The following is a 25765-nucleotide window of genomic DNA, read 5'->3' as shown; positions in this document are numbered from 1 at the left end:
ATCTCTTTGACATTTTTAGTCTGATATAACAAAAAATGACATGCTTGTCTGCTTAACTCTTTCTCTGATGCAGAAAAGTATGCATGAAATTGGAATACAAAATATAGTTCAAAAGAAAGTTGGAACTTTTGTACCTTGAGTATGAAAGTAAACAAAGGGAATACAGTGATGGAAGGCTTTTTATATTTGGTGGGTTCAGCCTGCCTCATGTGTTAGAAGAAGCAGCAGCCCTCAGAGCTCTTGCTGCCAAGTGGGGAGGAACAGGCTGCTGTTGCCCTGGAGTGTTGGCTCCCACGCTGTGAGTCAGGATTGCATAAGAGAACTCAGCAATGCTCTCCAAGGCAATGCCAGTGATGCTCTGTAAATGCCCCACAACCTTCAGAAACGGAGACAGATTTCTTATTATTAAATAACCTCAACATGTTTTAGTGCATGTACACACACACACACACACACTGCTTATTCTCTCAAGCCAAACAAACTTTTTCATTTCTCTGAAAGTACAGGGAGGATTAAATACAGGTTCAAATGTTTGCTAATGGCCAAATGACATAAGGATACCTTTGCCCTGATAGCGTTAGCATGGAAACTTTGTTATTTCTCTCTGCTGGAGATAAGTTTTATGAAATAGGGGATATTTGGGCTTGATACTTTCTCATTTTTGGGGAAAGAGGGAATATTTATTGGACTTTTAACATAATAGTGGATCATAATCATAAAGGGAAATTAACAAGCTGAACTTGGACTTCTGTTTTCAGTTTCATAGAGAAAAACTGGAGAAAACATTTTAGTCCTGCCCTAGTTTTTCAACCCTCTCAAATCCTGCTCAATCATCCTGATCCCAGGTCTTGGCACTTATCTTCTGTAGGTTTTTTCTGTTTTCTTTTAACGTCTGAAGGACAGCTTTCTATTAAATGAATTCTGGCCATGCTGGTCCTGCTCTGTGGCGCATACCTGCCTCCAACACTCATGGTTTTGGATGAAAGCACTTGCTGCAATGATTCCAACTGCCAGCAGCATAAAGTCTTCCTTCACTGAGATAAACTTTTCCCTGAGTGATTAAAACCATATTAATTTTACAGTTAGAATGAAACAAGATCTTCCAAATTCTAGGGTCATAGAACTTCAACTATGAATTGTTTATGTTGATCATCTTGATTTTTTTTAAGACATGGAAGGAAGTGATTAAGTAATAGCTAATTAATCTACTCTCTCATCTTCCCCCACCTCAGCTGGGATTAAAACATGGGCCTTGTGTCTGCGTGGTTTATAGTCCTTTTGTTGTTCCATCTGTCTCCCTAACAAATGTAACTGTGAGGCTTTTGACCATTTTGACTTTAAAATAATCAAATACTTTTGTCCAAGTTACATCCCTGTGAATGAATGGCTTTTTTTCCCAAGTGGCCATAAAAGCAGTCCAGTAATTTCAAATTATAAATGGCTATAAAGGAAGAACTAGGAAGTATATTAATTACTTGAAGCAATTGGAGTTTAAAAGTAAAAGTCTTTGGGTTTTCCTGATTGGGCTCAGCCATATGCATCCAAACAATGTGGTGGAAGTTAATGAGAACCGAGTAATCTAAGGTAATTCCATTCCCCCATTTTTTGTTTTGCTTTGTTTTCTGTTTTGCAATGGTGGATACTGAACTTACTAGGCAAGTGCTCGGTAAGTGAGCTGTTTCCCCTCTCTCAGTTCCTGGAAGGAGCCTACTGTAGATGCTTACCCTTGCAGTTGACTGGGTGTGGAGTTCTCAATTGAAGCCTTCAGCAGACTCTCATATATGGGTTCATGCAGAAGATAAACCAGGTCAAGCAGGGTCAGGCAGGTTGCATGTAGCTGTGTGGCTGGGACCAAACAGCCATTGTATCCTAGATGGAGTGTGGAGAATGGAAGGAAGCATGAACCGGGTATTCTCTGATAATTGCCACCGTTGTCTTATGATATAAAGCTGTTTAGCTGCTAATGTGCTTCCTGGTTGCTATGTTCTATGATAAGAAACCTGTTTAGCAGAAAGTCAATTTTAAAGGACAAAGGGACAGATAGAGAAACCTCCATCAATAGTATGTATACAATTACAGTACATTTGTTCCTCTCTTATCTTATGCATCTCCATAAAATCAGCTCTTTGATCCTGCAATAAGAAAGTGCCTAGTGAGTCCAAATAGAAACCAGTTGCTGAGGCCTCTGGCTACTTTCCTCATTTCCTAGAGGGAGCACCTTTTTCAGTTATTCAGAGACCATCAGGTTTCCTACTGTACTTCATTGGCAGGTTCCCAAACCCCTGGGCACATTTATTGCCTTCTATGGAAGCCTCCAACCCACATTTTCTGACACAATTAAAGTACCTAAGACTTCAAGGAGCATCTCCACGTATGCCAGAGGGGTGGGCAGATTTATTTGGAAGTTCAGGGATTTCAAAACATCAAGCTCTGACTCTAGCAATTCTTCTTTAGTGTAAAGATACCCTAGAGCCTGCAGGAAATTCAAGACTGTAATGTTGCTGATTATCTGAACAAAGAAAAATAAAACAGGGAGAAAAAGATGTCAGGATACAAGGCAGAGTGTACAAAGCCCTTCATAGTCCAGCCCATACCTCAATGCCATTCTATTCTCTTGGTATTTCCACCTTGAACCTTATGTTTAAGGTGTACAGAATTACTTGCAGTTCCCAAACCCACAATGGTTTCCTCTTTAAGATGCTACACATCTGCTTTCTGTATCTGGACCTCCCTCCCTTTCCTTCCCCTTCTCTCTCCCTGCCCTTCCTAACTTTGTTCCTTCTTTTCTTAGGATCCACCCATTTTCCACCCACTTCAAGAAGTCATTTTCTCTATACTTCAGCACTCCAAGGCTGATGAGGTATATTCTTAGCCTCTATATTTACACTAATCAGAGCACCTTTTCACCCTGTTTGTATAATATGTGTCTTTTCCCATTAGATAATGATTTCCTTGAGAGCACAGACAATATTTTTACTATTGTAGTCATGGTTCCTACTGCAGCATCTGGCCACTGAAGAAACTCAATAAATATTTACTGAATGAGTGATACTTTACTGTACAGGCAATGAACAGTGATGTGGAAACTTTTTATTCTTTTTAAGTGTAGTAGTTTGCCTTCAATGCTGATAGGTATGTTGGCAATTCAGGTACCTTATATAAACTGTCCTTGAGTCCAAGGGTAAGAAAGGTGACCTGTATGAATAATGGCATCTGTCCAGCAATTATACTTTGGGAACAGAACTCCAGGCTATTTAGTAATTGTGTGTGTGTGTGTGTGTGTGTGTGTGTGTTTAGGAGGTATGCTTAGAAGCATAATTACCCTCTGGAATTTTCACATGAGTAGTATCACTTAGCTTAGGAGTAGGTTTCTCACAGCCACCTTCAATGAGCTGATTTCCTTCTAACATTTAGGTGCCCAATGAGCAACCCCAGCTCCTTACTTTGTAATGGAAGGAAAGTTTGCTGGCCAGCTGAACACACGAAACTAGATGGAGAATAAATTTGTTGAAAAGCTGCTCTTTCAGAGCCCTCCAATTCTGAGAGTCTGTCTTTTCATTCTCTCTCAACTGGATGGTGGCTTGCCTGCAGATATTCTCTGCCTGCTTTACCATAAACCTGTAAGGAAGGGAAGGAGAAAGTAAACAACCTATAGTCATACAAATTAAAGGGAGTTTGTGCCTCAAACTCTGCTACATTTTATCCTCTCAGGTATCAAATACTGACTAGAAATTTACATTTGCAAGTAAAAGAGGATGTACCTTGTTGTTCCAACTGTTTCCCTAACAGTACTTTTTAAAGATTTAGGCACATTAGCTATTCTGAGGGGATATCTCACAAAGGCCTTATGCTCAGGGTTTTACCTTTCCAGGATTTCTACAGCCTGATAGCTCACAGATTTCTCCAGACACCATTGTTCAGACAGGAGAAAAACAAACTCTGCCAAAACAGGAAAGAAGAGCTTTAATTCACAAGATGCAACCAAAACCATTCCATGAACTCTTGGCATTGTGTAAAAGCCATGATGGGGCTAAGAGAAGAGGGTCAGAAGGTGGGAAAGATGAGACTAAAACAACCAAAGCTGAGCTTAGTTTCCCTTGCTGCCAATAGGCAGATCAGAGACATGAAAAGGGAAGCTCAGTGCCAAAGTCAAGGTCTCACCAAGCCCCCTCAGTGACTCTTGAGCCATCCTGTGAGTCTCAGTTGATAAAAGGCTTGGCCAGTTACACAGAAAAGTACTAGCTGGCCTAGTTGGCCTCTACACCATGCTGGGAACCCCAAGCTTCAAGGAAGATTCTTGGATGGATAAAAACCCTAACCTCTATATTCTGTTTTCAGTGGAATGTTGGCAGAAACAGAAAGGTCCCTCCTGGAGCTTCGATAGTCTTTATGATACTGTTTGTTTAGTCACCACCCTCTGGAGAACTCCCATTGCTTTACAAACACAATTCACCTTACAGCTGGACACCACCTCTCCACCACCAGTTTGTTGGGTAAATCTATGGTGGCTGGGCTTCTCCCCAGGAGCAAGTTTATTACTGTGGATCGACTTGTTTTGAAGAAACATCCCCTAATTCAGGGAACATAGCTCAATTTAGGGGGAAGGAATTATTGGGAAGGTGGGAAAGGCAAGATACCGTGGCAAGATTTTAGCCTGCTTCTGTTTCTCTTTGAAAGAACAGTTCTAGATAGAATTCTGTTTAGTTTGCAATGTCATTAGAGGGTGGAAACAAGGGTAAATGTCAGTTCTCAACCGTGAAAGCTCCTGCAGACCTAAGAATTTTTAACATTGACCAGCAAAGAATTACAGAGTAAGTATCCTTTATCTGAAGTGCTTGGGCCAGAACTGTTTCTGAATTCAGAGTTTATTCAGATTTTGGAATATTTGCATACCTAACCTGGAAATCTAAGATCTAAAATGTTCCAAAATCCAAAACTTTTTGCACATCATGTTGACACTCGAGTTTCACATTTTTGGATGCTCATCCTGTACATTATCTTATGCATTCAGACAAAATATGACTTTCTTAGAAGAAAAAAGTCATATTTTATTGTTAAATAAAAGTCAAGCTAGCACAAGACAGTTTAACAATCTTCTTGATACAAATTACACATAGATACAGGAACCACATCTGGCTAGCAATGTCCAACACTGAAGAAAATTACACAATTCAGCAAAATGCTCTAGAACACATAGTTATGTGTTATGAGGCTGTCTTTTTATTTGCTTACAGCTTAGTTTTGGGGGGTGTGTATGTATGTACATACAGCTGTGTGATTTTGTTTTGAGATTTGGTCTGAATTATCTGGGCATTTCTTTATATTTTCCATTTTAATTTTCCAAGAAAATTAAAATTAGTGGGATGGATAATGGTTACACCCCCCTTTTGCTACTGGCGCCACCTTCTCTGCTTACAAGCATACTCAAATATACTATTAATTAAAAGATCTTCCCCCTCCACCCTCTTTAGGAAGTCACCATCTGTCTTCATCCCATCCCTGTTGAATTTCTTGAAAACTTGGCTTATACACATCTGCTGCTTCCACTTTATTATTCACCCCTGAATTTTCTACAAGTTGACTTTCACCTTTCCCAGTTTGCCAAATGACCATCTCAAGAGCCTACAAATATCCCCAATTATTAAATTTCATGGCCTTTTTCCAATACTCATTCCTGTTGATATCCCCAAGGCATTTGAAACTGCTGACCACGATCCTTCTGGAAACTCTCCTGTTGCCTTCCAAAAGTCCTTGGTTTATTCTCACCTTCTCAACTATTCCTTTTAGTTCCCTCATGACTCTTTCCTACTCCAATTCCCTGAACACAAAATGTTTCCCAAGGAACTGTCCTTGACTTGCTTGTCTTTTCACCTTTCAGGAGCTCATCCTCTGCCACAATTTCAACAATATCATTATGAAGATAGCTTGAAAACCTTTATTTCTAGTTCTGATCTTTTAAAACAGCCTGCTGGAAACCTTCCTCTAGATATTGTTCAAGTGTCTTAAACTCAGTAGATCCAAACCCAAAGCAATTCTTTTTCCCAAACAAAAATCATATTTCCTCTTCTAATTTTAATGTGTGTTTCTCTTAATGGTGCTTTTCTACTCCCAGTCTGAGACTCAACCCTTTGGCATAGTCATCTTTTCCTTCTTCGTTTCTTAAATTCACCCAAATTAGAACCCTAGATTTTGCCTCCAAAATATTTTTTAATCAGCCCTCCTTTGTCATTCCTTCTGCCCTGTCACCTAACTACTGACACAGGCTTCTCTGGTTTTTCTCCCTCTTATCTCTTTCTAGTCATTTCCATCCTTTACATCACATCCAAAATAGTTTTTACAGAGGCAAAAGTTACAGCCATACCAGAGTTCCTTATCTTAAAACTTCTAATGTCTTCTAGAATTCCAACTAAACCAAGTTTAAACTCCTCCCCTTGATATTCAAACTTCCACTTTGAATGTTTTCACACCACCTTTCTGGTCTTAACTTCTACTGCTCTTCCACATGTTCTGTCCAACAAAGGCTACACTGTGCCCACATACCCCCTTTATTATTCTATGCTATTACAGCAGAAATGCTGTCCCCTTCTGCCACTCCAACCAACCAAAATGTCACCCTTTTATTCAAGATCTCCCCCAATGCCTGGAGTTAACTCTTCCTATCACCTCCTCACTCCTTTCAATCCCCACAAAAGCTTGTCTTACATGTCTTATGTCACTCATCCAACTATACCTGTACCCAGTCATTTGCATATCTGTCCTGTTATCCTCCCCGCCAAAGATTGGGCATAGTTTGAGAGCAAGGACTCTAATATATCCCTATTTTATCCTTCTGTCCCAGGCAGTGTCAATAATTTGTACTCTCCACATGTTGAAGAAATCAAGGGTAGGGTACTGTGTGCCTTGTTCCTCACTGTAGTCCCAGCACCTTACGTAAAGGGGATACCAATAAAACATTATCTGAATGAATAAAAACAAACTGAATCCAAATTCAGTGTCTCAAAGATTCCCATAACCCCGGCTTCCTGGCCCTGCATCCACACCCACGATGCGGGTCTCCCTGAAGCTGCCCATCCGTCCCGCTGCTTCCTGCACTGCCTGCTCATTCTGTTGAGCCAAGTGAAGCAGAGCGTCCTCGATGGTCTCTGTGGCAACGGCTCCAAACTGAAAGTCACTGAGGGAGGCCAACCTTGGCCTCACACGTCTGTCCATAATCACAACTCTTTTGGAGCACTGGGACTGTTCACTGGATCTATAAACCGCCCCTTTAGCTTCGCTCCACAGTCTTTCGTCAATACTGTGGATTCCTCCGCCCCTTCCAAAGTTTGTCCTCGCCTCAAGTCTGAGGAAAACCTAATCCCCACGACAGCCTCGAGCCCTCCACTGTCTTTCCCTCCCCAACGGTCGCGGACCCCTCAGCCAATCACAAAGCACAACCGCTTCCCGCCTCTCCTGCCCTCGCGCCAGGGCCAAGTGCCCTTGCTCTGGCGTGGGAGGGAAACGACAAAGAAGCGGACTACAACTCCCAGCGTTCTCTGCGGGGAACAAGGACTACTATTCCCAGCGATCCCAGCGACCGGCGCGGGAAGGGCGGAGCGGCAACATGGCGGCGCCGGGGTCTGGTGATCCTCTTGATGCGAAGAATGAAAAGGCCCCGTTCGCTCAGCGCATCGACCCGACACGGGAGAAACTGACTCCCGCGCAACTGCATTTCATGCGGCAAGTGCAACTTGCACAGTGGCAGAAGACGTTGCCACAGCGGCGGACCCGGAACATCGTGACCGGCTTAGGCATCGGTGCCCTGGTGTTAGCTATTTGTATCCTCCTATTTGTACCGCACATAGGGATAGGGTCAGGGGAACAGAAGCCTGTAGGAGGGCCGAGCCAGTGTTTAATGTTTGGGTAAATTGGGGTTAATACCTAAACTTGTTATTTGTTTGTTTTTGTGGGCCTGGGGTTTGAACTTAAGGCTTGGCACTTGCAAAACAGGCATTCTACAACTTGAGCCACACCTCCAGTACTAAATTTGTTCTTTCTAAGCTTTTCTTGGACTGGAGTTTGAACTTAGGGACTCGCACTTGCAAAGCAGGCACTCAAGAGGTGCTTGACCCACACCTCTACTCCATTTTGTTCTGGCCATGTTGGAGATAGGATCTCACAAACTATTTGCTTGGTCTAGTCTCGAACCAGTGTCCTCCCGATTTCAGCCTCTGAAGTAGCTAGAATTACAGGTGTGCACCACTGGCGCCTGGCTCTAAGCTGCCCTTTTAATATGATTTAGTTATAATAATGGAGTTGAGGCTAAGATTCAAAAAGAGCAAAGTCGCCAGTCCAGAATCACCGATTTAGAAGAATGGGGGAATAACAAAGTTGGTGGGAAAAGAGAATATTTATATTCCAAGTGGTTTCCTCAACCCACCTCTCCAGATGGCTACACCTTCTACTCGGTGTCCCAGGAGCGTTTCCTTGATGAGTTGGAAGATGAAGCCAAAGCTGCCAGAGCCCGAGCTCTAGCAAGGGCGTCAGGACCCTGAACTGGATGGACATTAGATATCTTTAGCCCACTGGAGCCCCTTCCTATGATGAATGATGCCCCATGACCCTGTAGAAATTTTGGTGTTGGGAGACCATGCTCACAACATCACTGGCCTATTTACTAACTTTGGACCATGATTGAGCCCCAGAAGCCATAGACTATGCTTCTATGGCTATTTGGCCTCTGTCAGTGGAATATTGCCCATTTAACATGCACGGTGTACAGTTATTGAGCCCTTCTTGCTTGTTTCCTTGTTTGAGAGGTATGCAACCTTGACTTTCCCCAAACTTTCTAACTTTGTGGTTTGCCCCTTCACTTCCCAGGGGCCCAGCTGTAATGCGGGTGGGGGTGGTAGCTCTGTACAGTGCTGGAGCATAAAGTGGGAAAAGATAGGGCCAAGTTAAGAATAATAAACTGAATCATCTCTCCTGAAGCCAAGTTAGTGTGTGGGGCCTTGAGACATACATAACACTTCATGCTGGAAAGTTCCTTGGGCAGTAGCTGCAATTGTGGCATTGCCTCCAAGTAGCTGTAAATGTTTAACTAGAATTACTTTTTCCCTGAGATCTTTCCTCATGATTCAAGGGAGAGATTACTGGGCTGTTTGAAACTGAACCAGGTCTTAGGGGAAGAAAGGTCACTCTTCTGTCCTCTACCCTCAAGAACTCACTCTTAGGCTAACTTCAGTGCCTTTTCACATCCCTAGATGTGGCTGTAGTCTGAGAGACAAGTAGCCTTCGTTCTTTTAACTTGCACTGGTGCCTGCCTATACAGGCCTCCGGTGGGAATGTTAGCTGGCCAACTGTATCAGTGACCTTGCAGTTTCCTCATGACTTGGTGGCAGGAAGCCAGAAGGCTGGGCAACTTCCACCCTGCCTCCCATTGTGAAAGGAGAGTCCCTTCTAAGTCCTTCCCTGCCTCACCCCCCCACAAGTCTTTGCCCCCAGTTCTTAAGACATGACAGATACACATCCACAGCCCTTATTTTCAGTATTTTTTATTGGCTGCTGCTAGTTCTGAAGTGAGCACACATCCCCTCAACAGTCTTCTAGCTGGGAATGGGCCATCGAGAAGCATCTAGGCTTGGGTAGGATTGTTTAGTGGTTGACCCTTGGCTGGGGAGAGGGGGAAGATGAAGATGGGAGGCTGCAGAACTGACAGTCCACATGGCAAACAGTTCCCACATGTTTGACTCTTCAGTGTAATACAGCCCCACGCTCCACGCCCCTAGGGCCTTCTTACTCCCTCAGTGCTGGGTCTTTTTGCTGAGTTGAGTTGGTCAGAAAAGCATCAAGTTCTGAGAGCACAAGCGCCACGGTGGGTCCTGGTGTGGGGGAGACACCTGGCTTCTGATTTCACTGGAGGGAAAAAATGTGCTGAAGAAAACTCGAAGGTGGGAGGAAGGTGAAACTGCTGTCAGTTACCATTCCCTGGTCTCTCCCTCCCTTGGGCCCGCCCTCACCATCCTGCCAACATCCCCGGCGAATGTCACCCCTTTGCTTGCCCGCTGTTCCTGGGAGCCTGTGCTGCTACCACTCAGGGAGTTCCTTCGGATGATACCTGGGAACAGGACAGAGAAAGGAGAGCACTAAGTGAGGGAAGGCGCAGCAGAGAGGAAGGCTAGGGCCTGGCAGTCAGTAGGGAAGGGATCTCAGGAAAGATGGAAGCAAGGTGGCTGTAGTCTCACCAGGGCCAGGGGGCTCGGAGCGCTGCAGGCTGTTGCGGCGGGAGGTGGGGAAGCTGCCCTTGGAGAGGCGGCGCTGGCGGCTGGACAGCATAGCAGCAGGGGACACAATACCTGGTGGGGGCTGCTTCCCAAGTTGGCTATACAAATCCTCAATTTCCTTTTTCTGTAGTGTCTGTAGTGCCTCTACCTCTGACAAGTGCCTGGGGATGCACCAAGGGCATGAGAAGTTTAGCCATACTTTGCTATCCTAAGTTCGCCTCTTGGCTCTGCCATCTTCCCCAGACTCACTTCTGCCGAAGATTCTGCAGCTCAGCCCAGAACTCCTCATCCTCCCCGCTGCTCTCTGACTCCTCACTACTCAGACACAGGCTGCTGTAGGAGTAGTTCATCCATACTGGGCTGGGATGGCTCATGGGTGGAGAGGTGCCCCCAACTTGAGGTTCTTTCCCATTGTCCCCATCCTCCTCAACTCCAACCACTAGGCCCTCGGCTGCACGGTCACTCTCAGCCAGAGCCTCTCTCATCTCTGGCCTGCCTCCAGCACTATCCTCTGTGTCTGAGCTCTCTGAGGTCAGCTGAGGGGTTGGAAGCTTTAGAGAACTGGAGAGAGTTGGGGATGTTGGTTGAAGGGGAAGAGGCTCAGCTGGTTCCTTGGATGAAGTCACTTGAAAACGCCCAACAACTTGGGGCTTTCCCTCTGCAGGAAGAAAAGGAAGGAAACATGTTGAGTTAGAGAAATATGGACAGCTGCTATGGCTGTCCAGCCACCAGTGCCACCTCTCCAAGGGCAGCTTCCCCACCACCTGTTGGAAGGACAGAAAGTGGGCTAGGAATAATGGGCAGGGTCACTGATCAGAGGCCTCACCTTCAGAGATGGGTGCTAGTCTGGTTTCGCCCAGGAGTGGCTGAGCAGGATTGGACGAGGCCTACAAAGTGTGGATCCTTTAGAGGGGAAATGATCCAGAACGGAGCTCCCCTAATCATCCCTCTTGATTTCTTACTCACCTCACTCTCTGTCTCTGCTGTTTGGGGTAAAAGGCTCTCCTGGCCACAAGGAGCAAAGGGAGAGGGATAGGGCAGGCTAGGTAGGGGACCAGGAGGGGCTAAAGAAGATTGGGAAAGGAGCCCAGAATGGGGGGACAGCAGGGACTGGGCCACAGTCATTACAGCCAGAGAAAAGGCACTAGCCAGAGAGAGGAGAGGGGCTGCGGTGGTAGAGGGGAGGGGTGTTGGGGAGGGGAAAGGAAAAGAAGAGGGATTAAGAGTGACCTGGGAACAACCAGGAGAGAATGGAGGTGGAGGACTGGTGGGGAGAGAACTCAGGGGAAATGGGGAGGATGGGATTGGAAACTGAGATTCGGTGGGGGAGAATGGAAGTGGAGAGCTGGGGGATGGTGGTGAGGGATTTGAGGAGACCTGGGAGAATGGGAAGGGGCTGGGAGATACAGGAAAGACTGCCCCTGGGAAGATGGGGGTTTCAGGGGAAAATGGGTTTCCAGGAGACAGGGGAGTTCCTGGAGAAGATGGGGAAATGGAGAAGGCTGCCCAGCTCTGTTCCAGAGAGATGCTGTTCTGGAGCTCTGCTGGAGAGGAGGAAGTATTGAGATTCTAGTCCATTATGCCCTGTACCCTTCCCAGTAGAAAGCCAAGGGTTGGAATGAGCAGGGACAGAACTCAGTACATACCACTGGATGGGTCTGGGAGAGGATTTGGGAGTGCAGGCAGTGGTGCTGGCTCTTCCTGGGGGAGAAAAAGGGGCCCACAGTCACAGTGAAGAAAGCTTAATCTCAAATGGAAGGTTCTGGACTGGGATTCTTAAACTAGGACCCAGGAGCCTCTAGGATTCCAGACATGAGTTTCAAGGGATTCAAAAGTGTATGTGCTGAAATATTTAGGGGTAAAAGGGCATGAGATCTGCCAACTCACTCTCAAGTGGCTCAGAAGAACATAATATGTGTACATACACAGAGCAGGGAGAGGGGAAGAATGGTAAAGCTACTTGAAAAAATACTTAACTGGCAAATCTGGGCAAAGGGTAGCTAGTAGCTCTCTACAATTATTGCAACTTTTCTCTGCAAGTCTGAATTACTTCAAAATGAGTTAAAAGTACTCAACACATTCAACACGTTTTTTTTCTAGTAGAATCATGGCTTTCATCATATACTCAAATGGGCAAGAACCACTGTTTTAAGGTCTCAAAGGTGAAGAAGAGTTAATCCAAGAAGACCCATTGAAGGCAGAGAGCTCTGGAGTAGAGTCTTTTCCTCTTAGAGGCGTCCAAAAAGCCTGACCTGGGGGGTTAGGGTGTCTTCAGCAGCCTCTGTGGGGCCAGTATCTCTCTTCAACAGGGTCTCCACTCGCTGGATAATTTCCCGGATCCGGCTTAGGAATCCCTCTCGCTCCGAGGGCAGAATGAACTCATTATATACCTGGCAAGGGTTAACAGGATAGGGAGGAGGCTCAGTAATCTCACTCATTCCTGCCATCTGTTCCTCATCTTTAAAACCAACCATTCAAGCTGGGCGTGGTGGATATACCTGTAATCCCAGGACTCAGGAGGTGGAGGTAAGATTTCAAATTTGAGGCCAGCCTCAACTTGTATAGCAAGTTCCAAGCCAACCTGAGCTACATAGAAAGATTGTCTCAAGAAACAAAGGACTGGGGATGTAATTCAATGGTAGAGTGCTTGCTTAGCATGTGCAAAGCCTTGGGTTCCTACCCAGCACTGTAAAGAAAGAAAAAAAAAAAAAAACTCATACTACTGCTTCTGACAATCACAACCTAAAACAGACATCAACTAAGAGTCTGTTGTGTTCCAGGCACGGTGTGGTTCCTAGAAGAAAAGAAGCTAATGTTCTAGGATGTGTACTGTGTATGCCAGTGCTCTCCTCACAGCATTACCTTTGACATTTAGAATAGCATATTCACTTTAGAGTAAAGACAACCAATGCTCCAAGAGGTTAATTGCAGGCTGTCTGAGGTCACATGATTTGAAACCAGGCCTACAGAAAGTCAGAGCCTAAGTTCTTCCCACTGTTGTCTTGCCTCATTTTGGACACAATTTCTGTTTGTAAATAATACCACACATGATCATTTACGTGTTTAGCAAAATAAGACAGCACGCTGCATTGTGCTAGGTACTGTAGAGCACAGGGAAGCATGAAACAAGGTCCTAATTTGTTGGGGGGTTTTGGCAGTACTGGAGATTGAACTCAGGGCCTTGCACTTACTAAGCAGACACTCTCACTTGAATCATGCCCTGTACTTAGGTGTTTGATGCTCAATTATCTGGGTGCTTTTCCTTGTTCTTGTTCTCGGTACTGGGGGCTTGAACTTAGGGCTTTGCGCTTTTGAGGCAGGTACTCTACCAGATAAGCCACACTTCCAGCCCCCAACATTCTAGTTTTAATGAAACCCAAAACCTAATAGAGGAGATACATAAATACACAACATACTGCAGGTCACCCTATGATAGGTAAGGTAGAATTCTTAGGAGCCTTACATATGGTGAGTATAACCAGAAATACTGTTGGGGGCAGAAGAGCTGCTGTTTAATGGCTATAGCATTTTAGATTTGCAAGATGAAAAACTGAGAATCTATTTCATAACAATGAAAATGCTGGATGCTACTGAACTATATATTTAATACAGTTAACATAGGTGCGACTCAAGTGGTAGAGTGCCAAGCATGAGGCCCTGAGTTCAAACCCCAGCAACTACCAAAGAAAAATGGTTAAGATGGTAAATTTTATGTTGTGGTTCATTTTTGCTACCATAAAAAACATGCTAAACTGGGTGCCCGTGGTTCACATATATAATTCTAGCTATTCATGAGGCAGAGATCAGGAGGATCTTTGTTCGAGGCCAGCAGGGCAAATAGTTCAGCGATCCTATCCTGAAAATTCCCAACACAAAACAGGGCTGATGGAGTGCCTCAATTAGTAGAGCACCTGCCTAGCAATCATGAAGCCCTGAGTTCAAACCCAAAATAAAAATTTTTATTTTGTAACCAGTACCACCAAAATATAAAATTTAAAGAAAGCTAAAAGGCTGGGCACTGGTGGTTCTTGAGAGGCTGAGATCAGGAGGATAGCAGTTTGAAGGCAGCCCGGGCAAATAGTTCGTAAAACCCTATCTCCAAAATAACCAGAGCAAAATGGACTGGAGGAGTAGCTCAAGTGGTAGAGCACCTGCTTTGCAAGTGCAAAAGCCTGAGTTGAAACCCCAGTCCCACCAAAAAAGAAAAAAAAAAAGTTAAAAGTCTGTAATTGATCAGTACCTCCCCCACACTCAAAAAACTGTTATTTTTCCCTTATTTCAATAAGGGAACAGGTCATACAACCCTGAGGATGGGAGAATCTGTGACAACTTCACACAGCAACTTCACCTCTGAAGAAAGATAAACAATCCTTTACTGAGGGCCTACTGTGTAAGGCCACTTCTCATGCAGTATACCATATTTTGTCAGAACATCTTTTCAAAACAAGTATTATCACCTGTTGAGCAACTGAGGCTCAGAGAGGCTAAGAAACTTGCCCAAGGGACTCGGAGTATAGCTCAGTGGTAAAGCACTTACCCAGCATGCACAGGTCCTGGGTTTGACCCTCCTCCCAGAACAGCAATAAAATGAAATTAAAACATCTTGCACAAGTTCACCAAATTTCAACTGAGCTAAAATTTGAACTCAGGTATTACATGGAAGTCTACTCTTTCTTCTATTTTGCCCTGTTCATTAGGAAGAGAAAAGAGACAGTTTGGGCAGAAAGAGCAGCAAAATAGTTTTGAGGCATGAAAGACATGGCACATTCTGAAAACAGTGAGAACCCTGGTATAGCTGAGTGGGCTGTGAATTTTAAAGATGTGCTTTGTAATTTTGTCCTTTATTAACCACAAGTGGCTGAGAAAGATTTAGAGATGAAAAGCAGGAAGATCAGATCCAAGTCTCAGAAGAACTCTGCTGCAGAGGGAGTAGACCCTGAGATCAGGGGCTGAGTGGATATGTAAGTCCAGGACAGAAAGCTCAGAGATGGTATCCTTGAGCAGCTGGAGGCAGAGGCAGGAAGGCACCCAGCATTCTAAAGAAGATCATTCAGAAACCAGTGTGGCTAGAAGGAAGATTCTGGAGGGGGTCAAGAAGCTTAGTGTTAGGTGACAAGCCTTATGTGCCAGGTGGTAGTCTTCTTTGTCCTGAACATAACATAATGATATGATGGAAGAGATACTTTAGAGAGAGTTCCTGAGGCCTGATGTTTGTCCCATTCCCTTTTCTCCATCACCTCAGAGGCTGGCATCCACTGCCCTACTCTATTGAAAATGGTCTTCCAAAAAGACCTAGCAAAAATCAGTATGGTTTTGCACCAGGCTTCACCTTATGCCACCTCCTTGAAATTCCTAACTCAGATTTTACTAACACCTTCCTACCTTTCTGGCTCTATCCCTGTGTCCTTCCATGTCTTATCTTCCCCATTCCCATTCTAGACCAGGTGATATTCACTGAGACACACTTCTCAAACCCTCTATGTCACTGGCCCTGTAGTCCCATCTTCCTTCCACTTCAATTCTGTATTGACAACTTCTACACACACCTCTCTCCAGCTCTGCCTCACTCACATACCTGTTGTTAGGGAGGGCCTTCTCTGGCTGTCAGTTAAGCTCATCATGACCCCTAAAAAGGCCTGCTTTTCAGACTGGGTGCTGTAATCCTAGTTACTCAGGAGGCAGAGATCAGGAAGATTGTGAAGGCCCTGAGTTCAAGCCTCAGTACTGCAAAAAAAAAAAAAAAAAAAAAGCCTACTTTTCCTTCCTACTTTCTCTCTCTGAGAGAAATCTATAGATCCTCCAAGCTATAGGTCACCCTTGATATCTCCTCTCCCTAACTCCTTATCATATCAACTCAGCAAATACTTATTGGCCATCTATTACCTGTACTGTACTCTTAACAAGTTACTAGATTACAGAGCAATTTATTTTCCTGAACCAACACTCAGATTCACACTTTTTCCTGCCCTTATAATCCATGCTCTCTTTCATCTACATCTGGCTTCTTGTGACTACCTCCCAGCTGGATTTCATACCCCTAATCCCCTCCCACATCCCATGCGGTAATGGTCTTCATGAAACCTATTTGCACCATGTTACACTCCACCTAACTCCTAATTCTGTCTCTGATCTGTGCTCGCTCTACCTGCCCATACCCACCTCCCATAATTTTCTTATAGGAACCCTTACTTCCAGTGACAATGGTTTCTCATGAAGCCCTTCCAGTCCCATATTCTACACCTCCAGTTAGAGTCTTTCCACCCTTCACTGCCTTTTCTCTACCTGCCACTCCTTCTCCTGATGTCCTGGCCTGTCCTTTACCTCCAGCTCCAGTATCACACATGTAGCATGCACTTCACACACAGTCTATGTTAGTCTCAAATTGCTGCAGCTGCGGAGCCAAACCAGACTAGTTAAGAAGAAATCTCCCAAGCAAGGCTGAGACATCATCAATGTCACTGTGCTGAGTAACCACTGGTACTTTATAAATCCTTGCTGTGGGATTGGGGTGTTTCAGTGCCAGTGAACATCAGGAGGGAGACTTATGTCCCATCCAAATGCTCTCTTCTCATCTCTTTCCCTCTCACCATGGCAGCTGCAATCTCTTCTGGGCTGTCTCCATCCAGATCAAATCGGAAGGTCACCATCTTGCTGTTGTGGGTCTGCAGCTGGCATTCAACCACCCTGTCATTCTGGTCTGAGACCTTCAGATTCAAAGTCAGCAGAGGGAAGGAGGTCAATGTCTTCATCATGTGTTCCCACCCTAGTCCAGTCAAGTGACAGTGGCCAGACTGGATCTGGAGAGTAGATGCTACCCCCAAAGTCTAGTATTAGAAACTAGACTGGCTGCCCTTTTACTCCCTCTTCCACCTGACCTCTCTCATCCCCCTGACAGTTCCCTCCTGGCCCTTTTAATTATTCTTCATCTCCTGTGCACCTCCTTACACTAGTGACCCGCAGCCGGGATCGGGGTCTTCGCCGGAGAGTCTTCCCTGGGGGTCTCTTTATCCGTCCCAAACCTTCTCCCATGTCACTGAGGCTTGATGCTGCATCTGAGGCATAGCTGGAAAAGGAAACAGAGATAGGAAGGTCTGAAAGGACCCTAAGACCCCATAGCTCCAGATGTTTCACCCTGGCACCTCTGGTCAGACCAGAACATACCTGTCCCCAGGGGAAAAATCACTGCCAGGGCCAGAACGTGGAATGGACAAGGCAAAAGCCTGAAATAGAAAAAGGGTTCGTCAGCTGGGGAACAACTGTTGGGATCCAGGGATATGGTCTCAAGGATGCTGGGAGGATACTGGGGAGATACAACTGGGGAAGATAAGGACTAGAGTGATGGGTTTCTAGGGCTAGGGACAGGTTATGGAATTAGGTTTCACAGGCAAGGTCATAGGCTTAGAATGGCTGAGAGCCCCCCCAATGTGATCCCCTCTCACCGAGGGCAGGCAGAGATGGGACTCAGCTGGGCTGGATGGCACCCCTCCAGGGGGCTGCAGGGCAGGGTCTGAGGCATCCAGGAAGCCAGAGGAGCTGAGGTAGCCATCAGTCTCACAATCAGCTGGTGGGGGAGGGAGGGCATCAAAAAAGAAATAAAGGGCAGTGGTGGTAGAAGAGAGGAGCAGCCTGGGGCAAGGAGAGTTGCTAGGTCGGACTTGGTGGAGGGGATGCGGGAGTGGGGCACAGACCAAGGGTTCTGAGACCTAGATCCTAAGGGGTGACTTACAGGTGGTAGATGAGTAGCTGGCATGGCGGAAGAGGAAGGACTGGTGCTGGTCTGCCTCTGGCTCCTCAGACTCAGGAGTGAAGGAACTGGAGGGACCAGGAGCCACGGAGACAGTTGCTGGTGGAGGTCCTGGCTCTGGTGGGAGGGCCTCCAATTCTCTAGCTTTTCGAAGTTTCTCACGTTTTCTCTGGATGGCAGCAACCCGTTCACGAACTGCACGGGCCACTGGCTGGTAATCAGCTTCACAGACCAAGCCCAGAGCCACCTGAGGTCAAGAGGGTGAGGAAGATAGTTTGGGATTCCCCCTCAAAGATCCATCTGGACACCTTCTTGAGGCTTCTAGGATATGGGAGGAAGGTGACCATTTATTGATTACCCAGTATGTCCATTAACTGGCAACTGGCAACTCTTTAACATTGTTAACCATTAAATTCTCTCAATAGCATTGTGGCATAAGACTTTTTTTTTTTTTTTGAGACCTTTTTTTTTTTTAGATAAGGTCTTACTATGTAGCCCAGGTTAGCCTTGAACTCTCGATCTCCTGCCTCAGCTTCCTGAGTGCTGGGGTTACAGGTGTATGCCACCATGCCTGGCTTGACATAGTTCTTATCAGACCATTTTATTTATTTTTTTTTGGTGGGATTAGGGTTTGAACTCAGGGCTTCATGCTTGCAAAGCAGGCACTCTACTACTTGAGCCACACCTCCAGCCCTTATCAACCCATTTTATTTTTTATTTTTATTTTATTTTTGTGGTATTGGGGTTTGAACCCAGGACCTACACCCTGAGCCACTCCACCAGCCCTTTTTTTGAAGGGTTTTTGGAGATAGGGTCTTGTGAACTGTTTGCCCAGGCTGGCTTCAAACCTTGATCCTCTTGATCTCTACCTTCTGAATAGCTAGGATTATAGGTGTGAATCACCAGTGCCTGGCTATTTATTTATTTGCCATACTGTGGTTTGAACTCAGGGCCTACACCTTGAGCCACTCTACCAGCCCTTTTTTGTGTTGGGTATTTTCAAGATTGGGTCTTGAAAACTACTTGCCCAGGCTCACTATGAACCTTGATCTTCCTGATCTCTGCCTCTTGAGTAGCTAGGATTACAGGCACGAGCCCTAGTGCCTAGCTATCAACCCATTTTAAATACAAGCAAATTAAAAAATAAATAATATAAAAAATAAATACAAGCAAATTAAGTGACGAGCTTGTGATTGTTTAGTAAGTCAGTGATTTCAATGTATGTGTGTGTGCGTGTGTGTGTGTGTGTGTGTTAGTGTTAGGGGTGGCTGTGGCAATATTTACAGACATTTTAGTAGTCACAACTAGAAGATAGGTATTTCTGCATCTAGGAAGTAGAACCCAACGGTTCCTTTAACAGCCTACCATATCCATGACAGTCTCCAAAATAAAGATGTCAACAGTGCCAAGATTAAGAATCCCTTGCAGACAGAGTGCCTGCCTAGCAAGCATCAGGCCCTGAGTTCAAACCCTAGTACTGCAAAGGAAGGAGGAGGAGAAGAAACAGTAATTGCCCTTGTAAAGACCCTAGCTTCCACCCTCTTCTTATTAGAGGGTATCATTCCTTCCCCCTTTTATTTCTCCTTCTTTCATCCTGCTTGACTAATACATCTTTGCTGACCCTTAAAATAATCCATTGTAAGTAATGAATCAGGATTTGATCTCAGGTCAGGTTGGGTTGAGCTAGGGGGATACATTTCAAATAGTCTAAGGTTTCTGAGCCACCATAGATGCTCCTGGTCCGAAACTGCCATTTCTCTATTGAGATATCATTCTCCCTTCCTTCCTCCTACTCAGACTTCCTAAAGCAGGTCCCAAGCTTCTGCCCAGGCATCCACTACCTCCATAGTATCTCCCCTCCCACCTGTTCACCACCTTCTCTTCCCTTCTCATTCATTTCAATCTCAAACTTTTCTGGGGGAGTAAAGAAAGTGAGCCTGGGTAGTCAGACTTCAAATCTGAATTACCTGAGTTTAAATCTAGTTCTGTCACTCATTTATTTGGGACCTTGAATAAGATAGTCAATCTCTGATAAGCGTGATTTCATTTGGGATTTCTGATAAACCTGATATCCCTTATTTGGGATAAAATGACTCTCCATGAAGGGTTGTTAGCAATGATCAAATGCATGTGAAATGATTTAAACCATGTAAGCTATGGGCTGCTAAGGAGCTCTTACCATGTATGAACACTGTCAGGGGTAGAAAAATCAACAAAATAGTCTCTGCCCTCAATAATGTATAGTCTATTGGAGAAGAAAGACAGTAATGTATTCAGATACCAAAGAAGACTGAGGGGAAGCCCTCCTAAAATCGGGTGTGCTGTACAGGAAGTCGCCAAAACTCCGCTACCAACACAGAAAGAAGTATTTCAAATCCCAGTCCCTTCATGGTTCTGAGCATGGAGGAAGAAAGAGAAATGGGGTGGGGGGCAGAAGAGAGAAAAATAGATAAGGGAGAACAGCATTCCAGGATAAATCTACAGGAATTAAAGTAAGGAGGTTGGAGGATCCAGGGCTTGTTCTGGAAAGGAACACTGTATGTGTCCGGACACTCAGGTGAACCGGAACGGGAGAGGCAGGGAGACACGAAGGAGATGTCACTAGGCATAGGGAGGGCTGCCACCCTTTCGCACTGGACTTTCTGATCCTCTGAGGTGGTTCCGGGTGATCTCTTTTACATGCTCAGCCCCAGCACAGTCTGTCCTCTGCTCACCATCTCCTGTGCCACCTCCTCGGCCGCGTCCCGGCCCAGCTGGAACAGGAACTCGATGGCCTGGTTGTCCCGTGGACGACCCCCGCGCCGTGCGTCCTCCATGCGCAGCCAGAGCTTCAGGCCCGGCTTCTCGCCGTCGTCCTCCTCCGCCAGCTCCACGTGCACGCCGCGCTCCTCTCGGAAGAAAGCGTGGGCCAGAAGATCCTGGATGGTGAACCTGGGGGTCGCGGGGGGGCGGTGAGACACGACCTTCACCTCCCGAGCCTCTTCTCCACCCCAGCTCTGCCCGTAACCCACCTCTCGTTCTTATCCGTGCGGATGCAGCCTTCAATGATCTCCTTCACCTCTGGCATCTTCACCTTGTAGAAGCTGTTCGGCTTTGTGCCCTAGGGGGAGGGGTTGCATGAGGCCTGGGGTCCTCTGCACCCCAGCTCTCGGCTTGACACCCTCACCACCCGATCCAGAGCGGGCAGCAGTACTGAAAGATTTGATTTCAAATCACACACAGCCCCTCCACCTATTGACGATGTTACCTTGAACAGGACTCTCACTGTTTTCTTATATGTGAAAAGAAACTTTTGCCACGATCACCTTGAAAGGCAACTAGAAGGATCGGGTAAAATTGAATGTGAAATCGTTTCTGAACTCTTGGAAGCGCTCCACATATTGTTATTCTAAATAGCTTGTTTTGGGGGTATGGGTAGGCATGTGTGCACCCAACATCCTTCGGTGTTCACCAATCTTTGTGTCGATGGCCTGTCTTCATTAACACAAAGGGCACTGACCACAGGTAACTTAAGGCAGGTAAATGGGAGTGGCACCTGGAATCCCCTCCTCCCCAGCCCCGCCCCCTCACCGAAGTGACCTTGCGGTAGATTTGCGCAGCATTCTGGCACTCGGAGTACGGATACTCCGAGGTCGCCATCTCCAGCATGCACATCCCAAACGCGTACACATCCACGGCCTCGTCGTACTTTTCCTCATACATCTCGGGAGCCATGAATTCCGGGGTTCCTGTAGGATCCACAGCAGAGATCAGGCTGCTGAGCCTTTCTTCTCCCCTCACCTCTCCACTTGGGCACACTGTGGGTTAGGCAACCCAGGGGCTTGAGTGCAAGAGAACAATACTGGCCCATAGTGTGTGTTGGGGTGAAGGGGATGCCATAGGTCAGCCCAGCATCCCTATGATCTCCTAGTTCCGTGGATCTAGAAAACCTTGCTGGGGTTGGTAATAATGGCAAGGACCCTCCTGGTCGGACGCACCAATGACACTCTTGGCAAAGGAGGCACGCTTGAGTGTGGCCAAACCCAGATCCCCGATTTTGACAGAGCCTGTAGGCCCGGTGATGAAGACGTTGTCGCATTTGAGATCCCGGTGCAGGATGGGGGGAACGCGAGAGTGTAGGAAATGAAGTCCCCGCAGGATTTGGCGGCTCCAGCGCTGAAGGACTCTGGGCTTCATCTCACGGAACCGCCTCAGGTACCTGGGAGAGGACGCATAACCAGAGTCGCTGCGGGGATAACTACGCAGAGCGGGGTTGGGGGGAGAGGGGAGGGAAGCCCACACTGGGAAGTTCCCTCTGTCCCACCCTTGCAGCTGCCTCGGTGTACTTTGCCCACATTCCTCCAGCCTAGGTCAGCGCGGGGGCCTCTAGGAGAAACAGGCCAGTCGGGGGCGTCCGGTAGATAAGACACGAGGTTACAAAATAGTTCTGACAGTAAATTCGTAGATAGGGTCACAGCCAAGGTGCTGTGGGAGCTCCGGAAGGAATGACTAACTGTCCCAAAGCGTGGGGAGGGCTTCACAGAGGAAGTAACTTTTGTGTCTTGAAAGAGGAGTAGAACTTCAAGGGTGAAGAGGGGAAGGGATAGTGACCTTCCAGGCAGACAGAACACCGTGCTCAAAGGCACGGACACAGCAAGTGACAGGGCAAGGGGTAAGTAGTTGCTGGGTATTGGTTTGTCCGGTATTTAAGATAAAGAAAAATGAGACTGGATCCTAAAGTCTGTGTGAATAAGTTAGTCAGTGTGTGGACTTTATCCCCAAGGCCATGGGAAACTTTAAGGGGTTTTAAGGAGGGAGTCACAAGGTCAGATTTACCACTTCGAAAGATCCTCTAGGTTGCAGGAAGACAGGATAGCTTGAAGGGAGGGCAGAGCCCAGAAGGCCCATTAGGGCGCTACTGCAGGGCTCCAAATCAGTGAGAAACAGCAAAGTGGGGACAAGGATGGGGCAGTGAAAGCCCAGTGGTGAGATGTTAAGGAGCGACTTGGAGACTTGACTGATGTGGGTGGTGGCAGAGCTAAGACGCCTAATGTTTTGACCGGATGCTGAGGACATGGCCATTCACCTAGGCAAGGACTTAGGTCGAGTGGTTGGGAGGGAGATGGTGAGTCTGGCTTTAGAACGGAACGTAGGGAGTTTGAGGGGACTAGGAGAGGTTCAGGAAGTAGTGGAGGGACGTCCCACACTCCCCCACCCACCCAGACCAGAGCTCACGTCTTGAGCGTGCCCGAGGTCATGAGTTCGGTGATCAGCACAATGCAAACCTGGCCCCTTAGCACCGACTTCCATGAGTCGTAGAAGCGGACGATGTTGGGGTGCTGCAGCCCCTTGAGCATCTCCACCTCCTCGGAGAAGCGCTGCCGCTCTGCTCGAGACAGTTTCCGAGTCTGTGGGATGGGTGATGGGAGCAAGGTCAGCCCAGACCCCCAGGGAGAGGAGGACAGGGCATCAGGAGTGGAACTGGGGAAGATGGGGTTGGAGCCCCCGGACCGGGTCGGGTGGGTGAGATTGCTAGCCCGATGGGCTGCAGACCCCGAGCTCTTAGTCTCTTTGGGTTGTTCCAAAGACACACCCATCCTGGGCCTGGGGCGGCCCCCAAGCCCCCCCGCTGGACACAAGCGCCTTTATGCAGCCCGGTCTGGGAGCCCTGAGCTCAATAGCGCCTTTGTGGCCGCCCTGGCCGGCTGTGTGGCGGGAGGGGGTGCTTGGGGGCCGGCAGCGGGCAAGCAGCAGGCGGGCAGCGGGCGGGCCGAGGGCAGGGAATTGGGGCCGGCAAGGGGTTGGCCCCAGAAGCTAGGAACTGTAGATTCGGACAGACGGTGGAGGGCTGCGGGGGAAGGTACAGAGAAAGAAAAGATCCAGGACTTGGCGTCAGGAGACCGCCCCCCATAGCGGCCCCGCCCCCATTCCCCTCTCCCTCCCCACACCCTCCCGCGTTTGGCTGCCTCTCCTGGCCTGGCCTACAGCCTGGGGCGCGGCACTGGCAGGCGCAAGGGGTGAGCCCCGTGCCAGGGCCAAAGTGGTGGGACTCTTCTCTTAGGCTTTGTTCCCCAATCTGAATCCGACCACAGTTGACTGGGTTCTGCCTACCCACATGTAGAGTGGGAGCAATGAGAAAAAGGTCCTGACAACCAGCATCCTCCTGAAATCCAAGAGCTCAGTGCCTTTGGGCTGGGAGGGAAAAACTCAGGTAGGCAGATAGGTGAGAAGCAGGGCTGATCTCAGGCCAGTGCTGGAGCTTCCTGTCCTCCCTCTCCCTGTAGCTGTGAAGTCCTGAGTCTGACTGCTCCAGAAAGGGTCAGTGAGAGCCCCATTCTGCCACAACTACCCGCAAATTCTTTTGGAGGTGGAGAGGACCCTGACCCTGTTCCTGGCCTCCAGTATCTCACTTTCTTAGTCTGCAAATAGGGAGCGAGAGGACCAGGGTCACAGCTGAAAATCTCAGGACATAGGGGAAAAGGAAAGAGACAGTAGGTATCCAGGGCAGGAAATTGGTGGGCCAGCCCTCTACAGATCTGAACTGGCTTTCCCACCCCATTTCCCATCCTATTTTCTACACTCAGGGATTTGTATGGAGACTTGAAAGTGGGAATGTCCATTCCCATGGAGGAACCACCAGATAACACCTGCCTCAGTTTCTCCTTCTGATCCCACCCAGAGTCAACTAGATCATCCCTGCAAGGAGAGCAAGAATGTCAGGACATTTGACAGAAAAAAAATACATCCTTCCCTTGATGCTGTTCTCCCATCCGAAGGGTCCCATCCCGATGTGCTAACGAGGGGGCGCCCAGCCGCACCTGCAGCTCACACCAGGCCACTTCTACCGTGGTGTCGGTGTCTAGCCCTCGATACACGGTCTTGAAGGAGCCACGTCCAATCTCGATGTCAAATTTGAGGTATCGGCCGTCAGGGGACGTTGCCACAGCCTGCGTCTCCGTGTCCTCCTTTTCTTCCTGCTCCCGCTGCCGCTCCCGGGCCGCGGCATCGGGGACCCTAGGTGGTCCCCCGGGCCCCAGGCCTCCTGTGGATCCCGTGAGTTCGGGATGCGCCGAATCTTCAGTCTTCCCTGGGTCTCCCCCGGTCCACGTGCCCTCCGGAGATTCTTTGGAGCTAGGCGGTAGGCTCCTCGTGGGGCCAGCGCCAGTGGAATCCGGAGGATCGGGGGGTTCCGGAACGGGCGAGGCTGCCTGGGACCAAGAGCTTAGCAGACCCAGGTCGACTGAGCTGCGGCGGCTGAGACGTGAAGAGCGCGGCCGAGGTTCAGCCTTCCCGGAGAAGCGGCGCGCTCGGCGAGGAGGGGGCCCCAGGCGGGGCGGCCCCGCGGTAGCCAGAAGCGGTGGAGACCGCAGGACCAGGTCAACCTCCGTCTGAGGCAAGGAGACCGCGGTCTCCGTGGTCCGGGGTGCCAGCATGGGGACGGGCCAGGCGCCGCAGGGCGGAAAGCCAGACGGCTAGAGAGGAGGTAGCCTGACAGGAGGACGGGCTGGGTACGCAGCGCTCGGGTTGAGCAGCTGGGGCCCCAACCCTTCGCTGGGTTGCCGCGCAGCCCCACCCCTAGACCCGCCCCCGGCCAAGCCCCCGCCTTCACCCCCCAGGGCCGCCTGTTTTGAGCCGGGCTCTGCGGACCGCTGCGGAGCCCCTAACCTTAGCTGCCGCCGCGCGCCCTCCTTTCCTGCAAACCCGCATTCCGCCTCCTTCCCGGCAAGAGCTGAGTAGGAGGTGGCGGCGTGCCCTCCCGCACTGAGTTCGCAAACCTGTTTCG

The 25765-nt window shown here is 47.9% G+C and overlaps 3 protein-coding genes across 5 annotated transcripts; 1 reads left to right on the top strand and 2 right to left on the bottom strand.

Moving 5' to 3' along the window:
- Window positions 1-140: 140 nt before the first annotated feature.
- On the bottom strand, window positions 141-7318 carry Cntd1 (cyclin N-terminal domain containing 1). The gene is made up of 7 exons (XM_020165142.2): window positions 7041-7318; window positions 3864-3939; window positions 3444-3618; window positions 2347-2509; window positions 1725-1869; window positions 955-1051; window positions 141-376 (listed from the first exon to the last, which is right to left on the bottom strand). Exons 1-7 carry the CDS (start codon window positions 7207-7209, stop codon window positions 206-208), a joined length of 996 nt encoding a protein of 331 aa, XP_020020731.1. The 5' UTR covers window positions 7210-7318; the 3' UTR covers window positions 141-205.
- A 240-nt stretch (window positions 7319-7558) lies between these two features.
- Coa3 (cytochrome c oxidase assembly factor 3) lies at window positions 7559-8966 on the top strand. Its single transcript, XM_020165144.2, has 2 exons — window positions 7559-7814; window positions 8425-8966. Exons 1-2 carry the CDS (start codon window positions 7601-7603, stop codon window positions 8529-8531), a joined length of 321 nt encoding a protein of 106 aa, XP_020020733.1. The 5' UTR covers window positions 7559-7600; the 3' UTR covers window positions 8532-8966.
- A 530-nt stretch (window positions 8967-9496) lies between these two features.
- On the bottom strand, window positions 9497-25415 carry Wnk4 (WNK lysine deficient protein kinase 4). 3 transcript variants are annotated; one of them, XM_020165141.2, is made up of 19 exons: window positions 24801-25415; window positions 23218-23390; window positions 21981-22201; window positions 21574-21731; window positions 21015-21103; window positions 20718-20934; window positions 17986-18250; window positions 17699-17820; window positions 17421-17479; window positions 17205-17322; window positions 16847-16963; window positions 12512-12649; window positions 11906-11960; window positions 11226-11803; window positions 11086-11146; window positions 10509-10917; window positions 10221-10420; window positions 9996-10093; window positions 9497-9891 (listed from the first exon to the last, which is right to left on the bottom strand). In XM_020165141.2, exons 1-19 carry the CDS (start codon window positions 25413-25415, stop codon window positions 9889-9891), a joined length of 3696 nt encoding a protein of 1231 aa, XP_020020730.1. In that variant the 3' UTR covers window positions 9497-9888. The 3 variants fall into 3 exon arrangements, with proteins under 3 accessions (XP_020020730.1, XP_073901889.1, XP_073901891.1); XM_074045788.1 differs by having other exon boundaries at window positions 11226-11800; XM_074045790.1 differs by lacking the exons at window positions 11086-11146; window positions 11226-11803 and having other exon boundaries at window positions 9498-9891.
- Window positions 25416-25765: the final 350 nt, after the last annotated feature.

This window comes from Castor canadensis, chromosome 11 (genome assembly GCF_047511655.1).
Source record: "Castor canadensis chromosome 11, mCasCan1.hap1v2, whole genome shotgun sequence".
NCBI lineage: Eukaryota > Metazoa > Chordata > Mammalia > Rodentia > Castoridae > Castor > Castor canadensis.
Note: the sequence above shows the minus strand (reverse complement) of the source record. Positions and strands in the feature narration are given on the sequence as shown.

What these genes read in the sequence shown, in the direction of transcription:
- Wnk4 (XM_020165141.2), bottom strand. Translation starts at nt 25,415, where the DNA reads ATGCTGGCACCCCGGACCACGGAGACCGCGGTCTCCTTGCCTCAGACG. An exon ending in CAGCAGAGACAGAGAGTGAG is followed by an intron (nt 11,147 to 11,225) that starts GTGAGTAAGAAA and finishes CACACTTTGTAG; the next exon opens with GCCTCGTCCAATCCTGCTCA. An exon ending in ACTAGCACCCATCTCTGAAG is followed by an intron (nt 10,918 to 11,085) that starts GTGAGGCCTCTG and finishes TTCTTCCTGCAG; the next exon opens with AGGGAAAGCCCCAAGTTGTT.
- Coa3 (XM_020165144.2), top strand. Translation starts at nt 7,601, where the DNA reads ATGGCGGCGCCGGGGTCTGGTGATCCTCTTGATGCGAAGAATGAAAAG. An exon ending in TGCCCTGGTGTTAGCTATTT is followed by an intron (nt 7,815 to 8,424) that starts GTATCCTCCTAT and finishes CCACCTCTCCAG; the next exon opens with ATGGCTACACCTTCTACTCG.
- Cntd1 (XM_020165142.2), bottom strand. Translation starts at nt 7,209, where the DNA reads ATGGACAGACGTGTGAGGCCAAGGTTGGCCTCCCTCAGTGACTTTCAG. An exon ending in CAGGGAGACCCGCATCGTGG is followed by an intron (nt 3,940 to 7,040) that starts GTGTGGATGCAG and finishes CTGTTTTGGCAG; the next exon opens with AGTTTGTTTTTCTCCTGTCT. An exon ending in GCTGTAGAAATCCTGGAAAG is followed by an intron (nt 3,619 to 3,863) that starts GTAAAACCCTGA and finishes CCTTCCTTACAG; the next exon opens with GTTTATGGTAAAGCAGGCAG.